Here is a 17,716-nt window from a genome sequence, read left to right on the forward strand (position 1 = left end):
ACTCCCCAGCGCCCCCGGCCCCGCCCCGCGGCAGCGGGGCCCCCGCGCGACGGCCTCCCGCAGCCCCTCTCGGCGCGCACACAGTAACGCAGCCACCGCCTGGGCTTGGTGGGGCGGGTTCTGTGGGGGCGCTGCAGCCTGCGGCAGAGAGGCGGGCCGGGGGCGGGGCCGGGGGCGGGGGCGGGGCCGGGGGCGGGGCCGGGGCGGGCCGGGGCCGGGCGGGCGAGGGGCGGCATGGCGCGGACGGTGGTGGAGCTGTTTTACGACGTGGTGTCCCCTTACTCCTGGCTGGGGTTTGAGGTGAGGGAGCGGGGCACGGGCGACTCGGGGCGCCCCTCGGTCGGGCCTGTGCGGCGGCGGGCGCCCGGCCGGGCCCCGGCGGCGGCTGCCCTCAGGAGGCGGCTGAAGGGCAGCGCGTCCGCCCGCCTCCTGCTGGGCTTCTATTTTCGTCCCGCTCGGGAGATACCGTTGTTTTTATGCCGATGTAAGTGTATGTAGTTATTTTTGCGGCGCCCGTGCCTCACGTGCCGAAAGGCGGGGCACTGGGGCGGCGCGGCCCGCGCTTCGCGTTCGTTCGCGGCCCTGCCGGCCCCGGCCGCTGGCAGCGCCCCCGCGGCTGTCGGGACCGTCCGGGCTGTCCGGGCGGCCGCTGCGGTAACGGCAGGGTTCACCTGCAGCGCCTGGCGCCGCGGTGTGCGTGGCGGCTGCGCGGACGTCCTGACCGCCGTGCCTCCTTGCAGGTGCTCTGCCGGTACCAGCACGTCTGGAACATCGACCTGCGCCTTCGGCCGGCCTTCCTCGGCGGCATAATGCAGGCGACGGGTAGGCGGGGCGGGGGCGCGCAGCCCCCTCGGGGCCACTGGGACCTGGCGGGCACGCTGCCGAGCGCAGGGCGCCGGGCCGGCCTGACGCTCATTTTGGCAGCGATAGCTTTGAACTACGGGACTGTGGGGCTCGGCGGGGACTGAGGCATCAGACAGGAGGGATTTCGTACTGTTGCAACTACGAGCCGCTGTTTGCGACACATAGTCTCTGCCAAAGTTTGTCAGTTCTGAAATACGTTAATAATAACTTGATATGGAATTTTTCCTACAAGTTTTCTGTTGCCTACAAGCCAGAAGTAATTTGTGGAAGATGTGCAGTTTGTAATATGCGTGGAGGATCCAAGTATGCCCTAAAACAGTACTTGTAGCCTTAATAGAAGGAAATCATCACTGAGACTTCGAACTTACAAATCATGAAATTAACAAGTTTCTACACTTGTTCACCCATGCACTAAGGTAGTTGTTTACCTTAAAAGTAATCTTTTATATAAATATATATTTATATAAAACATATAAATCCCCGCTAGAACACTTTTACCTTGGTTTAAAACTGATTCTGCTAACTGAAAGGGTTGATCTGTGCAAAACCAAAGAAAAGTCATGTTTAAATCCCAGCATTATCTTTGGGAAAGCTGTGTGTGTTTCAGTTAGCCAACATGAAATTATACTCTTCCTTAGGCACTTGTATGCATGAGGTTTAATTTGTCCGATTTTGTTCTGATCAGTGTTACTATAATGCAGTTGAAAATCTCAACAGAAATTTTTCCTGAAAGGTAACAAGCCCCCAGCAATGTTGCCACGGCGTGGAGAATACCTGCTGAAGGATATAAAAAGGATGGCAAAATACTACCAAGTGCCTGTAAAAATTCCAGAAGATGTCTTCAGTCGTATCCTTGGTACAAGTAAGACACTTAGCTTAGCTGGTATCTTTCAGCTCTAGCACTCCTGCTTCAAATTCTCCCTAACAGTAAAGGTGAAGATGAATTCTCTGTCCACAGCCTCTTGCTGTATCTGTGAGCAAGACGAAGTCTGTACATTTTTAACCATAAAAGGAGCTTCTGGAAAAATACAGTTATGACTGATATTAGCATTGAAGATACTGTGAATCAATATAAGCTTTACCATTCAGGGATTGTTACAGAGAAGATCATACTGTTCTTAGTGCTTGTGCAGACCTGATTCTGATCCTGTGCCTTGTATCAGTATGTTTCTCTGTGTCCCCGCTAACCCCAGGCAGTCTGCAGGCCATGCGCTTTATCACAGCCATCGATATGACAGAACCACGATACCTGGAACCTTTATCTAGGGAGTTCTGGATGCGTTTTTGGTCACAGGTCAGTATTTTATGAAGCGGGCTTCTTGGTCCTGTCACCCTTCCTGTCCTGTGGAATTCAACCAAGAGAAAGGAAATGTCTTTTAATGAAAAGTCATAGCAGGAGACAAGGTTGTGGTCGTTCAGGAGTCATTACAGCTATCTTAATTACATGAAATTAATCAGCTTAATTTGCCTTCTCTAGGTATGTATGGTGGGTCTCATGGGCTGAGTGGATCCGTAGTTCACACCAGAAAGCACTTAATACACTCCTAAATTAGTGGCTTAAATTTTTTTCTGAGGAAATTTCTCCAGCAGCTAGTATTGTTTTGATTTCTATTTTCTTAGAAAACTTGTTTTCAAGTCCAGAGCTGAGCTTTGTTCTTAAGTACTGAATTACTTGTTTTGTTCTTTTACCAGCATGAAGATATCAGTCAGCCAGACAACATATTGACTGTAAGTGTCTGCTTTTTGTTGGTGCTTCTGCATTTCTGATACAAATTCTTATTGATGACTTGAATCAGTAATTAGGCACGAAGACAGCTGATTCTAATGATCACTTGTGAGTTTTAAAAAAATTCAGCTAGATAAAAGAAAAAAGATTTGATTTCTTTAGCAGCTCTGTTTGGAATGTGTTTTTTTGGTCATGCTTTGAATGATACTCAGAGCCAGAATGTCCTTTTTTGTTAATTCATGTTGCAAGATACCCAAGCTGGACAAGTAATTGTCTGTTAATAGTTTTATTGACAGTAGTGAAAGTATGAACAGTGTCTCCAGAATGCATTGAGGTTTTGCTGCTATATAAAATCCTCAGGTGAAATGCAACACTTTGGGGAATTTGACATTCCTTGGAGTCATGGAACCAAGTTTTACTATTAAGTTCAGTGCTGTGTTGCCCTTGTATGTGCTTAGAAATTGTAATCTTGTCATATATTTTCTTTTGCTGTCTAGATTTTATTACAGTAAAAGCGGTAATGGCATGTAAGTTAGTATGCCATGAGATCCTCTTTAAGGGCTCACGTTTCTACATTTTTTTTAATTTCTTGGAATATGAAGAAAAGAGAGAAATTGTCCATGACTAGTCTCCTATCCAACATCCCTATCTGAAACCTTAAAACTTGCAGCAGTCTTGGTGTTTCCCCAGAAGTCTAGTCCTTGCACTTCAGCTTCATCTTAGTGTACCTTTTTTAGCAGAATTTTCAGCAAAGGTTTGCATTTTGCCTTTTCAAGAGGCAAGATTTGAAGGATATAATTAAACTGTGGTGTGTTAACGCTGGTAGGTAGCTAAGCACCACACAGGTGCTTGCTCACTTCCCCCTGCTGGCCAGTGGGACAGGGGAAAAGGAAAAGAAGAATAAAAGCAAGAAAACTCATGGGTCAAGATAAAATTGGTTAGAGGAGAAGTGGAAGAAGAGAGAAAGAAAACAAAATGAGTGGTGCAAAGGCGATCACTCACCACCTTGCACAGGTAGATTGATAGCCAGTTCCCAAGCAAATGGTGGCTAACCTTCCTAAACCCCCTCCTCAGCTCTTAATGCTGAGCATGATCTTGTATGGCATAGATCATCTTTTTGGTTAGTTTGGGCTATCTGCCTTGTGTCGTCTCCCAGCCTCTTGCACACACCCCAGTTTATTCGTTGCAGGGAGAGGGGCAGGGGGAAGAGTGAGAAACAGAGATGGCCTTGACACTGTGCAAACATCATTCAACAAAAGCTAAAACATTAATGTGTTACCAGCATTGTTTTGGTCGCAGATCTAAAACACAGAACCATAGAAGCTACTGTGAGGAAAACTTAACTTCATCTCAGCCAGACCCAGTACATAAATATATACGGAAAGTCCCCACATAGTCTCTGAATCCATCATTATTTAAAAAAAGATAAAGCAAGGACACGCAGAGCTTCAGAGAAACAAACTGAATACTCAGAAAGATCTCTGTGTAATTCAGTTATTGTTTGGCAGCCTATGGGTATCTGCCTGTGCTCGGCAAGGCAGAGGTAGGCATCTCCCTGTTTGCTTGTGTCTGTCTTCATTCACCCCTGCAGCAAATAGCTTTCCTCTCATGGAAGTAATCCATCCAGAGGTCGGTGAGGGGTCCCAACCCTTTTCATCTGAGTCTTTATAGGTGAATTTATTTTACACATCAATTAGAAAAATGGAATGTTGTTTACTTGCTATAGTTCCTTAGCATTTTTAACTTCTTTTTTTAGTCAGCAGTAGCTTCACATAAATTACTATAGAAGCAACATGTAGTCTTTCGAGTCTTGCCACAGTCCACTTAAATACCCCTTCTGGCCTGAAATGGTGAGGACCAGATACTACATCTGTGTGTAAATATGGCAGTCTAAACACTGTGGCTACCAAGAATACACATAATTTTGTTCTGCTCCAATGCTACACTCATTTAATCTCCTGTTCAAGCAGTCAGAAAGAAAAGTGCTCCTAATCTCCCTGATGGTGAAGTAGAAGAAGGTACAAGAAAATGTGGATGCGACATGAAAAGTGATTGAGAGAAAGAAAGAAAAAATCATTAACACCTGCATGTGCAGGATTACTATCTATGTGTAATACTGTAAGCATTTAATTTTTTTTAAGAAAAAGCAAGGGCATGTCATCCAGGTAGGTGGCATGGAAGTTAACATTTTCGGTGAAATACTTCAATGTTATCTGATAAACACTGGACCTTTACCTTTGACAACTTTATCTCATTCCTGTGTGGCAGAGACAGACAGGAGGCTAAAAAGATACAGCAATACTACTAGTAACTTGAACCTCTGTGACAGTCTCTTTCATGCAGTATCACTTGGAGGTTCTATGCAGCCGCATTTGTCTCAGAAACTGTTTTTGTCTTGGCAGGCTTGTACAGTAAGATTTACTTTTTCAGAACAACTTTTTTTTTTCTTTTTTTCTGTTACCTGATAAGTCATTGACTCAGAGGTTGAACTTGGTATTTATCTTCCCCCCTCCTTCTTTAGGAACTCCTGAAAAAAAGTGCAGATTTGGGGCTTAGAATTTTAAAATACCCTGTCTGCTTCATATCTGAGGGTTGATAAATGATGATTGGGGTGGGAATACAGCCAGACAGTTGTGCAAGAAGTGCTTCAAGGGTATTTTGTAATTTGTTTTGGTAATAGACTTCAGGTGATAAAACTGAAGATTAAATTAATTAGATCATAGTAGGATTTAGAATATTTAGTATTAAGAGTATTCTTAATTATATCATCGTTTCTTAGGTTGCCAGACAGGCTGGGCTAACATCAGAGCTCAGCCAGAAGCTACTTGAAATGATTTCAACCCCTGCAGTGAAGAACCGCCTGAAAGAGACAACAGAGGAAGCATTAAAATATGGGGTGAGATGCTTCCCATGCCATGTGGCATCACAGCTATGCATTCCTTCCCTATTGAGAACACTGGGAAGCAAGGAACAATGAAGGTGATGATTAGAAAGCACTATATAGACCATCTCTCTTAGCTTTCACTGTTCAAAGACCACCTGACTTGTTGGGAGTTTATCTCACTGTCATCCGGGAAACCAAGGCTGGCCCATTTGGCTCGTTCCATCTGGAGAGCAAGGATGGGGGACCTACAGGACCAGCACTAAGAAATACTGTTTATTGCTACTTTGCACAAAACTGGATTAGTCAGGTTGCTTTTTTTGCCCTGTAAAAAGGGGCAGACAGGCTTTAGGGAGTTCCTGACTTTCTGATGGCTCCCTTAGACTCATCTTTAAGAATGAAGAAGGTGAAAAGAAGGGGAGGAGGAAAAAAGGCCAAAGTTACTGCTTTTTATTCCTTAAAACTGATGTCAGCAAAAATTTCTCTCATTATAACATTCTCTGTTTCATGTCCATGGTGTCAATAGGCATTTGGGATGCCTGCTGTTGTGGCACATTTTCATGGGGAACCTCATCTCTTTTTTGGCTCTGATCGTTTAGAGCTGCTAGGCAGCATTATAGGTGAGTGTACTTTTGATTTCATGCTTTCACCCTCTTTTTAATGAAATACTTAATACAGCTAAATACAACACTGTTAAGGTCTTCCAAATATTAAATAATGTGTGGCATCCTTCTCATGGGATGAAACTGCAGACTAGAATGTAATCTCGGTATAGTTAGTGACTTCGTAGTCCTTTTCCAGGCAAGAAGTAACAAGTTCTCCATCCTCTCTCGGTATGTTTCAAAGCTTTGTGCTCCACATGCCATTCTCAAATTACTGCTGAAACTCTTTAGTTTTCAAAATGTTCATATTTAACCTTGTGGTACTGGGCATTAGGTCTTACCTAAGGTTAAGATTATGGCTGATAGTGGGTTGTGGGTTTTTTGTAGTTTTAAGATTTTCGTTTTATAGCTGTTCCTTCTTAATAAAAAGCACATTATCACAGCTCTCCAATCCATGTCTTGTAACTACCTGATTACACAACTTTTTAACAAATATTCATATATTAACAGGAAAATGAAGAGAAGGATGGTCAATTGAATACAAACTTTAAATTTGTAAAGAACATTGGAATCAGTTGTGTTAACTAATAAAACTCAGCCACCTGTTTTTATATGAGTTAGAGGGCATTTGACTCAATCTATCTCCAGATTTGGCACTTGAGTTTGTCACTAGATAAGAGTTCTATACATCATTAGCTCTGATGCATTTGTTGAAAAATTTCAGCAGAAGATCTTAATGTAAATTAAAATTAGTCATAAGCTTAAACAGAAGGGAAATTTGGGGGGGGGTATTTTCTTTTCTGGATGGGTTTCTGATTCTATAAAAATATTCTGGATAAAAATGAGAAGTGAGGAAGATGAATACCCAACACCCACTCCAGTAGGTGCTGATCTGAATTGGAATGTTGTGGCCTGGTTTGTATTCTCAGCTCCAAGGACTTTTGAAACATTTGCCTTTTGTTTCTCTGACTCCCCAGCCTTCCACTCTTTTTCTCTTCCTTACCTCCAGCCCCTCAAAAAAGAAATCCTAAAAAGAATTGGCTTCACCCTCGTGTGGAATGCACCAGACCTACAGAATCTGTCTGTGACACAGGAAAATAATTCTTCTGTACAGCTTCCGTTGTGACTAGGCAGTGAAAGACTTAAGGAGCTGGCGGAAGCAAACCAAACAAGATACAAATCTGTACTCCATCGTCAGTAGTTACCCTTCAAAAAAGGAGTAGAAACAGTCATCCTGCTGCAGAAATGTGACCAGCCAGTCACTTCTGTGTATTAAATTTTAACATTCTCTTTTGTGCTGCTTTGTTTTGCAGGTGAAAAATGGCTGGGACCAGTTCCATCAGTGCCAAGCCCCAAGATGTGAAAAGTCCTAGGGAAATACATAAGATTGAACATTTATGTACATGGTCAATCTTCAGTGATTATCTGAATGTATCCAATTTTATGGAGAGATGGCTTTCGCATCCTTAACAGTTAACTTCACAGTTCAGTCTCATCTCTACAGTGATGAAGAATTTCAAGGTTTGTCAGTAATTACCAGTCTGGTGGGGTCTTTACCAATACAAATGTGCTTCTTTTCTTTCAACAGATTAATGATTTACATTAAAGATTAAACGTTAAATATTTAACTTCTTGCAGCTTAAAACATTCTTTCCTGAATAGTTCTTTATCTCTTACCCTAAAAGCATGAGGATTAAGTTGTTAAGGGACTGCAGTCTCTGGATTTCTCATACCTTCCTGCTTGTCCTTTAAAAATACCCATACATGCAGCCTATGAGAAGCTGGCCATGTTCTCCTTTTATTCCAAGTCCAAGGTACTACACAGACGCTACAAGCACAGGGACAAAGTATTCATGCTTCCTTTTAACTCTGCAGCGTGGCAATTGGAGAGGACATGAGAGAGAAAAGTGGGAGAGAGTGGAACAATTCCAGCCCAGAGAATAATCTAGGGAATCAATCAAGTTCAATTCCAAAATGAACTTTCCCCTCCTGGGCAGGTATTTCGTACAGCTTGCTCCGCAGTGACCAATGTTGGAGGGGACCGCCGCACACATGCATTCTTGGGCACCAACCCCAGGGGTTTTGAGTTAATGCCAGTTTTACAGTGATGTCTTTTGGAGGACAGCAGTGAATACCATGTAAGTTTAGTTGGTAACTGAGTCAGACTCTGCTTTGCTTCCTCAGGGATGGCCTAATTGCTGCCTATCCGAAGGTGATTTGGATGTGGCTGTGAGGGGTTTCCCATCCCATAGTCTGCGGAGGGAAGGATGTGCAAACTAACATTCAGAAAGTTCATGCTAAAATAGTTTGAATCTGGCCCTGTATTGGCTGAATTGGATTTGAATTAATTTGATTTGTATGAGGCTTGAGTTCTTGGTGATTTGTGGCTGTCTCTGACGCATCACTGAAGGAAGCAGAAGAACTAGCAGCAGCTGGAATTCTGGTTTTTCTTCTCTTCCTGAACTTTAAGGTAAAGCATATTCATGCTTGTTCACTGGAACAGCAAATCCTGGAACAAAGCATCAGAAAAAAAATAACCTGTACCCTTCATGTTCTTACAGCTCTAAGTGTTGGGGGAGTATCATTTGTTCCCCCACCCACAATTTTTCCTTCTTACACCTCTTTCAGCTCTTCAGGAAATATCCTATAATTTAAGAACATATTCCTTCTTTCCACCAGTGCACCCATTAGTCCTTGGGCAAATCCAGACTGGGATTTAAGGAGATCTTTGTGAGATACAAGAGGCTACATTCATTTAGGAGTTAGAATAGCTGGGAAATTATGTACGTACGTGGTAATGCCATAGGTTTCTTAGAATCCCTTAAAGCCATGTTAAATAATTTTTTTACCGTTCCCCCCCCAAAAAAATTTGCTAGTCTCTGGTCTGTGCTATCAAACTGATTCTGAGGTTGTGATAAAAATGGAATGACTGAAACATCACCTTAAGCCAGATCACCTCAGTGACATGGGCCACTGCCGTAGGCAGTGCTGTTTCAGGAACGGCTAGAATGCAGTGCTGTGGAGGTAATGAACTCTGTGGGAAGGTGGGGAGAATGCAAGAAACATCTTGAAATAGGCTGATGGTGAAAGCCAGGGCCTCGTGAAACTCTCCTTGGAACCAGCTTGACTGAAACAAACAAAAAACCAAACAGCCTTTGTGACTACATTGTTGATTTGGCAGATGGACCAAATGAGACAGATCTGATGGATTGCTATGCATTTCCCAAAATTATCTTAAAGGCCCTTAGACTTACTGAAATCAGTGGAAATGAAATGCTTAAAGCCTTAGGTACTAAAATAGTACCTAAACAGTACTGAGACAAGGAAAATCCAAACTTGGCATTTTCCATACATTGCTTATTGCCTGTGGTAACCGCTAGCGAGTGGTTACAGCCTTTGCAGTTGTATCCGTGAGTATGCAAGTTGCTGCAATTCTGACCGCGTTCAGATTGCAATTCAAGCAAAAATGTCATGGTTTGGGAGCAGAACTTTGAGGAAGTTCTGCCTCCTATTTAGGCAGCCTTACTCCTGTGTTACAGAGACACGATCAGGAGCACAAGCTCTCAGCAGGCACGCTGGTGACTGCCCCAGTGACACTGGGCTGGCAGCTACGCTCTCATTCTCAGTACTGAGCCTCAGTGCTGAGCACCAGCAGCTTGACCTGGCTTCCCCTTCTATCTGCTGCCAAAATACCAGTCTGCTGTGACACTGTGGCCACCCACCACTGCATGGAGCTGAACTATTTATCTGCCTGCTTTTAATACCACCAGGTGCCAGGGCAGCAAAAAACGGAGCATCGAAAAAATACTGAGGATCTAAACTGGTGTCAGGCATGGGGGGCAGATGCTAAGCACTAATAAGAAGTGCCAGATATTTAGGAATAGCTGGAAGAATTTTCTTCCATAAAGATCTCTCTCCTACTTAGCTGTATGCCAGACTAGTTCCCAAGAGCCTCACATCCACATGGCTTTCATGGTAGCATGCTGTTCAGCTGTCAGGCCAGAGAAGGTACTGGGCAAGGAAAGGGACCTTGAGCCAAAAGAGCTCAGCAGCGGCAGAAATGCAGGCAGAACTGGACTATGAACTCTGAGGAACAAACTTGGAGCTGTGTTCCCTTTTATCACAGACCTCACCAGGAGATCCAGTCCCACTTCCTACATCGGGAAAGGCTGCGAAACTGGCATGAAGCAGCAGGTCCCACCAACGCTAGGCTGAAAGCAAACAAGCAAGTGCAGAGATAGGCACAAAGTCACAAAATGGGCAAATGAAAGTGGTTCAGCAAAATAACGAAAGTGTGGGAAGCACAGAAAGCTAGGCTGCAGCTGAGCAATGAAAGAAAAAGAGCATAAAACTGAGCATGGATCGGGGCAGAAAGAGGTGTCTCAATGGGAGATGCTGTTCCCTTGCAGGGAGCAGGCAGCCAGGAAAGGCAGCGCTGCGGCAGACCGATCAGGCTGTAGCCAGCAGGCCATGGAAGATCATTCGGGAAAGCAGATGTGGGACAGACTCTGTTTGCTGTGAAGCCGTACAGCACTTGGTGCACCCTCCCCGGTGGCCGGGCTGGCCCAGGAGCTGCGGCCAGCCTGAGCCAGGGCACTGCCCTGTGTGTTACCTGCGCCACTCAGCCAGCCTGCACCAGGATGCTCCTCCACCGTCACCTCACATGCAGCACAAAATGGAGGCCTGCAGAACAAGGCAGCTTTTTAACCTTCCCCTGCAAGCACCTGCCTGCTGTCCTTTCAACCCTCAGCAAGCAAAGTTAAGCTTTGCTTAACTCAGTTAAGTCTCTTTTTCTCCCATCCTTATCTCTGTGCAAGTGAGAAGGAAACATTTCATTAAAGCACTTACTGGGTTATGGTGCTGAGCATCTGCTTTGCTGCCGTTTCCTTTTCCAGTGGAGCCAGCAGCACTGCTGGAAGGAAGCAACCTGCTTCCTAGAAGGGAACCAAGCACAGAACAATAAAAAAATGATCAAGAGGGTATCACAGGAGCTGCACACATAGCTGGTTTTACCCCAAACTTTTCAGAGATCTGTGGCTCATCCACAGGTAAGAGTGTAAGGAATGTATCTACATTCAACTTGACTAATGTCACCTTGGTCTGCTTCTCATTCCAGCTTGAAACACAAGGAAAGTGACTACTTGGCTTTCCTTTCATTCAAAATAAAATCATTGGCCACAGGTTCCACACTGTGTTTCAGTGCCGTATATCTGTTCTGGCCATAGCTTCTTGCCTGAAAAAGCTACACCTATAGCTATCTAATAAGTAATGAAGGCATCCTCCAACTATCCCAAATGTTTCCATCAGTCCAGTTTTCAATTTCTGTTACAGTCTACTGTTATATACAAAAAAAAGTATAAAATAATATGGCAGGTTCCAGTAGGTGACAGCATCATGCAGCTGAACTATGAAATGCCATTACTGATACACATGCGCAACCCGAATGCCTTATCCTTCAGAATACACTTTGTGAAGCGCAGTCTAGCCTTGGGCTCTCACGGTGTTTCTTTTCCTTCTCTTCTCTCTGCACTCTCCCTTCAGATTCCCACATCTGATCTCAGGGCTGAAGGAATTTGCCTATCATCACATATCAACACGATGGCAAAACCAGGGATGAAATACTTCGCAAAATTCACAAACCTTAAACATCCTTTTGCTTTCCATGATCATCTTCAGAAATTAGTATGAAGTCTTTAATGTAACAGCCCTCTTTCTTACACCATTCTAATTTATTCTTAGGTGACCCTCCATCCTATCCACTAAGGATGGTTTAAAATTATTAAGTATCATAATTTCATAAACAGTGTAGTTTCTGGGAGCTCATGTATAGCTGTATTGCAACAGTAGATCTGTGTTATAACTCTTTTCCTTGAATTAGAGGAAAATGGAATGAGTTTGAATTAAAGAGTTGGCATCAGTGTGGAATGTGCTCAGGGGGCAGAAGGAGCAGAGGAATGACTTTGATGGCATACCTATCGACCATTCAATCAGGAAAGTTAAGGAAGCTGTAAAATTCAGCTAACAAGGGCCTCCTGAAAGTTGGTAAGCCAAGATGCTCTTCAAATGGTATTTTTTTTTCTTTTTGACCTATACATGATCATACCGGTATTTTCTAGGGAACAGATGAGATGCAACCATGTTTCAGCAGCTTTTCAAGAGCAGACTACCCTCTTTCCCAGTTTCATGATTTAATTTAAAGCTTTAAAGTTTAAAAACATAGCTGGTAAATCATTGTTACTTGTTGCTAAACCGTGGCTTTAAACAACACAAATTTGCAGTACTAGGGTTCGTCTCCATTTTGTGTATATCTCAGCTCCAGTACTCTGAAATTTAATTAAGAAGTATGTTTGCAGGTGGTGACTAATAGACCAAGTAACTGAATAAAAACACATCTAAAACATCTATGCATATTAACTAACATAGAAGTTTCTTAAATATAATGTTAAGGAGGGTTATAGCTAAATTTAATTTATACCCTGGCCCTGAGGCTATGGAGAAAGTCATCTGCCTTACATGATATAAGACATGCTGGTGCTTTGACGCCAAATTAGAAAACAGCTGTTCTAAGACGGCAGTTCTCTGTGTCTTTATCTAGCTCTGGCAGCTCCATGGCCGTGGGCTGCTGCCCTTTTTTCTTTTTTTTTTTTTCCTTTTCTGTAACTTTGCTCTCTCAATCTGAATGGCAAATTGGAGAATCCAAGAATATATCCATGGGCTAGGAATTCTAGAATCATTCAGCATAAGATCCAGACCTACAGGGGGCATCTAAAATGTCTTAGGTTCCTTCATGAGAAAACAGTTCAGTCTAATTTTACACAGTACCTTACTGCAGCTGAGTAGTTACTTTACAGCTCACTGAAGGGCAAAACTAAAACACCCGGATGCCTCTGTCCCAAGCTGTTTCCTTTGCTTTCAGTTTAGCTTAACTCTGCCATTTCTTCAGTTTATTATGCTTGGTTACAGATGATCACAGTTCTTCCCTGATGCTTAGATTAACCCAAAATAACAATGTTCATTTAAATGTCATTTTGTCTAAGAATATTAACATGTATTGCCATACTCGATCTTTTGGTAATTAGTCTTCTATCAGGACTGGCTGTAGTAGATAAATAGAAAACATTTTAGTACTTGCAAAAATCAAAATAAGTATATCATCCTGTTTCTTTTCCTAATTTTTTTTAGCACAACAAATTGCTCTTAGTCCTGTCTTTTTCTAGCTCAAGAACTCCAGAATGTCTGGAAAATAAAATTTAAAAACCTTTTAAATTCCTAAGTACAAGATTTCACTTTGTGCTTAGAAAATGCAGGGTCAACCCTGCTACCTCATGTACCTCATACACACACGTAGCCTTTTATTTCCTTCTGCTCTGCCCCTTCATCTGTTACCACAAACACATTCTAAATGGTGTGGATGGTGACACCATCACACTTCTTACTGCAATCAGCAGTTGCACTCAAGACTACATCTCTGCAGTCTCCAGATTAGGTGACTTGATGTAACTAGTCAGAAAAGTATCCACTGTCTTTATCCCTTTTAACCACGGCTCTCTTGGCATAAAGCAGTTCAATCCTTATACAAAGCTGCATGTTTGCTGGGGTACGTTTATATATATTTAATTAAAAAAAAGTTTTTAAAAAAATATCTGCACTGAAGATAGACAAGTAGATATGGTACAGCAAAACATCACCACTCCTGCAGGGTGCAGCTGTCTTACCACGCCAAGGTACTGAGAAACCACAGTGAAAGTTGTGCAGCGGCAGTATCAGATCACTGCCATTGGCAATGGAGTGTATAAAACCTAACATTTATGTTTAACTTTACATGACATTCTCTGTAATTGTTACTCTCAGTGATGTATATTAATGGTCCATACACCCGTGGGATAATAAGGCATCAGCAGATAGGGAAACTATCTGGGAAGAGCAGCAGAGGCCACTGGAAAGCACACCTAGTGCCAATATCCGTAAGGGAAGGAACAGCTAGGCTGAATACTCCAGTGCTTTTCTACTGGGCAGTATCGTCAGCTTTTCCCCGAGGCAGCAAGCTGGGAGCTCAGAGCGAGCTGCACTATCAACCCAGCACTTGGGACTGGATCTGAAGTTCCACAGCTCAGCTACAGCTCCAGGATTCAGTGGGATTTTCTGGCAAGAAAAAGAATTGCAGGAAAGAAAATGTTGCACAAGTGAGTAGAGGGGTAAAAGGAAAGAGAAGCCAAGGCAATAATAGAACGGAGCCTTACAGCGGCTCGCTTCCACTTTTATGTGACGCGGGTTGATGGGAGCGATAAGTCAATTTGTGGGAAGATCACGCGTGGATTAAACGATGGGCCATGGCAGGGGAGGCACACAACACTGTTAAACACAGCACGGGACTGTGCCTGCACCTGGGAGTGCACTCAGGAACGGAGAGGATCTGCAGTTACCCACAAGGTCAAGAGCAATCTGAACTCTTTTACTTGGTGCCAATAGACAATTTCTGATGCGTGAGCCAAACGAACGAGTTTGCATTTACATTACATTTCTGCTCCCGTTAGTATTTCTCTTCACAAGTAAACACAGGCATTTCATTCGCTTCCGACCAGGAACCACCTTTCACACCTGCCTGCTCCCAGTGTGGTGCCGCAAGGCAAAGGGAATGGATATGGCCCAAGCGTTTGGAGGGCAGCTGTGACCTGCTGCGGGTAATCCCAGCCTGGGGGAATGGTGGCCTGGGCCGTGCCATGGTGATGCAGTGGAAACCCTCGCAACACCAGGCACAAAGGAGATGTTACCTTTACGGTGCCATTTCCAGCGCCCTTCAAAAAGAGAGAGTTCCATAGTGCTGGGCCTCCTGGCCTTACAGGATTTATTTATCACTCTTGCTCTCAGTGGGCAACACTGAACTCTCCCTTCCCTGCCTTCAATACAAGGCTCTACAGAAGCTCATTCCCAACTTCTGCCTCTTCATAGCAGCCCATTATCTGTCCTGTGCTGGGAGGGTTCCTGACACGCTGCTTTTTCTTATCACCACACCTAACGCTCCGCTCCGTGCCTCTCAGGCTCTGTACACAGCACCTCACTTCCTAGTTACAGCATTTGCTGTGGTGCTCTCCTGCCTTCCCACGACTAACAACTCTGCTCATTTTTCCTGTTCTTCTGGAGTTTCACTACCAGCCCCTTGGGCTCTCCTGTGCCTCCCAGTATACAAGTCCTCACACTGTGAGTTGTTCTGCACAAGTAGAGAAGCTCTACTGAGCATCTCACCAAACAGAGGTCTCTGCAGAACATCGCACAGTACCACATCTTCAGTGCTGTCACTGAGATACGAGCAACTTTAAGCAGGGATCTGATGGCCACTCTTAGTATCTCAGATATGACCGCTACAGAGACTGAGACACCAAAATCTGTCTTCAGAGTACATTGGCTCCGCTTCCTGACCCTTGTAATCTTTTCCAACAATTCCTTTTCACAAAATTCCTATAAAGGTTTTTCTGTTCCTTCCAGCCACCTCTCTTCCTTGCCACCAACACAATCCTTAGTACCTCGTACCATCACAACCGGTTCCTTCTCCAGAATTTTTTAGAAACAAATGTTAAGTTTTGCCTTCCACAGTTCCCAATGACTTCCCAATCTCAAAAGTTCAGTCTTTTTCAATCATACTTTCTCAAAATCTTACACAGTCCCTTCAGCTTCGTTCTCAGAAACAAATTGAAACTGATTTAGATTTTCCATAATTTTAGCTTTAGGTTGATGCTCAACAAGAAATGCTTCAATCCCAAACAGTTCATGTTAATGAAGCGAAACAACCGCAAACAGGGTCTGAGGTCAAGGCAGCTGGTACAGCCTCAACAGCAGATACTGCAATGGTTCTGCCTGCTATGGGACTAAAAAGAACTTCTAACGACTATAATCATCTCTGCACTGTGAATGGATCCAAGCTGACTATACTCAACTGCTTCAACTTCAATCAAGTACTCCACTAAGAGCCCAGTCTTGGCAGTCAAAAAGGGCAGTGCAGGCTAGAAACGAGATTACCCACCCTCTCAGGAGCTTGCTGCTTTGGTCAGGAAGCAGTTTCTGTAATTCCCATATCCAAATTATCTGGTTTATAAGGAGATATAAACTGCATGGGCACTGCATTCAGAAAAGTAATCACTGAAATACATGCTTTCCATAGAAACACATAAACATATTAATTATTTGCAATCTCCCCTAACTCCGTCCGTGGCGTGTAAAAAACTGCTCATTCACACTACTGAAACAACTCCCCCTCCCACACTCTCCCCATTAAAGTTTGCATGCTAGCTTCTGTCCCCCTTTCTCTGAGCCTGTCATCTACCTATGCTCCTCAAATCATAAGTGCAGCATACAAAAGATGTGGCTCAACCTCCCATATGCTTCTAGAAGTGTAAGCAGAGGCTTTTTTCTTTCTTTTTTACCTGGTGAGCTGGAAGTACTGGGTGTGCAGTCACTGTCATCCAGCCACATACTCTGAACCATTGAATCCTGTTTTGGAGGGCCCTCAAGAGAGCACGTCAGCTCCTGGAGAGGGCAAAGAAGATGTGTTTTAATAATGTACTTGGTAAAATCAGGCGAGGTAGCCTATGTTCACAGGGGATCGTACACCCACCCTGCCGTTCTCTTCTTCCTCAGATGTTTCATTTTCCCTCAAACCACTACAACAACTGCTTGCACTGGATGAAGAACGTGAGAATGGCTGCATCACACAGTATCCTGCAGTCTGACTCCCGAGCATTCTGTGAAATGCAAGCATTCAACATCGTCATGCTTATTGTTACACACAGGCTTGCACTTTTTGTGACATAGCTTTAAGATATAGCAGTCAGAAATGGTAAGAAGAAATTAGTCATCCACAGCTAGTTTTTCCACCTAGGAACAGACTTCAGGTGAACGGCCTTGCATTCCTTGTTGCTGCTTTATTTAGTAGAAGCACCACTTGTTGTTTCCATTCAGGATAACTATATAAAAGGACAAGACTAAGTGATTTTTTTAAGTCACAGATCCAAGTGTCTTAAAAGCAAAGTGAGTAAACCACCTGCATTTAAGCACTGTTTACCTGTAGACATTCATTAAGGTCAACAGATACCTTCATTTTGGCTGTCAGAGATGGCAGGAGCCTAAACACAATGTGACAAGGTGTTAAACTGGGTAGCCAGCCCAGCCCACCCGTTCCCACAGCCACTCTCCGCCTGTCACAGCTGGTCTCAGGTGAAATTCCAGACAGTACAAGGTGACTGTAAAAGCACATTTTTCATGCCACAGAGCTTATAAACTGTTACTGCTGTGCTTCTGGGCAGCTGTAACAGGAGCAGTCAGGACAGCACAGAGACATTAACCAGTATTACAGAATGATTAACTAAGAAAGTTTAAGGAAGCAATGGGGAGGTAGAAACAAATTACTGAGATCTGCATTATCGTAGGCTGTCTCAGTGCCAAACTATTTAGGATCAAGTGCCAACCTCTTGCACAGACAGGTCAGAACCCTCCCCCTGCTTACAGACAGGAACATACCTACGTCAGGATGCCCATCCTGGTGATTTTGCATGTGCCTAGTTGCCAACAGACTGGCTCCTGTAGGACCATCCCACTAGACTTTTAGCTCTCACAGCATCATTACAAAGGGAATGTTCAAAGCAAACTGTA

The 17,716-nt window shown here is 43.8% G+C and overlaps 2 protein-coding genes across 11 annotated transcripts in view; one reads left to right on the plus strand and one right to left on the minus strand.

The window, feature by feature from the left end:
• The first annotated feature begins 209 nt into the window (after positions 1 to 209).
• Positions 210 to 7,701, plus strand: GSTK1 (glutathione S-transferase kappa 1). Its single transcript, XM_040594957.1, has 8 exons — positions 210 to 300; positions 741 to 822; positions 1,598 to 1,726; positions 2,058 to 2,158; positions 2,557 to 2,592; positions 5,370 to 5,486; positions 5,998 to 6,091; positions 7,387 to 7,701. Exons 1-8 carry the CDS (start codon positions 235 to 237, stop codon positions 7,434 to 7,436), a joined length of 675 nt encoding a protein of 224 aa, XP_040450891.1. The 5' UTR covers positions 210 to 234; the 3' UTR covers positions 7,437 to 7,701.
• A 146-nt stretch (positions 7,702 to 7,847) lies between these two features.
• The window catches only part of LOC121088598 (rap1 GTPase-activating protein 1-like), a 50,689-nt gene continuing 40,820 nt past the window's right edge, over positions 7,848 to 17,716 (minus strand). For 8 of the 10 annotated variants that reach the window (XM_040594948.1, XM_040594955.1, XM_040594950.1 and 5 more), the window contains 5 exons: positions 16,683 to 16,809; positions 16,492 to 16,594; positions 10,922 to 11,007; positions 10,686 to 10,756; positions 7,848 to 8,582 (listed from right to left, as the gene is read on the minus strand). In XM_040594948.1, the coding sequence (XP_040450882.1) occupies positions 10,733 to 10,756; positions 10,922 to 11,007; positions 16,492 to 16,594; positions 16,683 to 16,809 (340 nt within the window). In that variant the 3' untranslated portion in view covers positions 7,848 to 8,582; positions 10,686 to 10,732. Of the gene's footprint in view, positions 10,757 to 10,921; positions 11,008 to 16,491; positions 16,595 to 16,682; positions 16,810 to 17,716 lie in introns of all 10 variants that reach the window. The other 2 variants (XR_005827995.1, XM_040594954.1) reach the window with 2 other exon arrangements.

This window comes from Falco naumanni, chromosome 5 (assembly GCF_017639655.2).
Source record: "Falco naumanni isolate bFalNau1 chromosome 5, bFalNau1.pat, whole genome shotgun sequence".
In the NCBI taxonomy this organism is placed as follows: Eukaryota; Metazoa; Chordata; class Aves; order Falconiformes; family Falconidae; genus Falco; species Falco naumanni.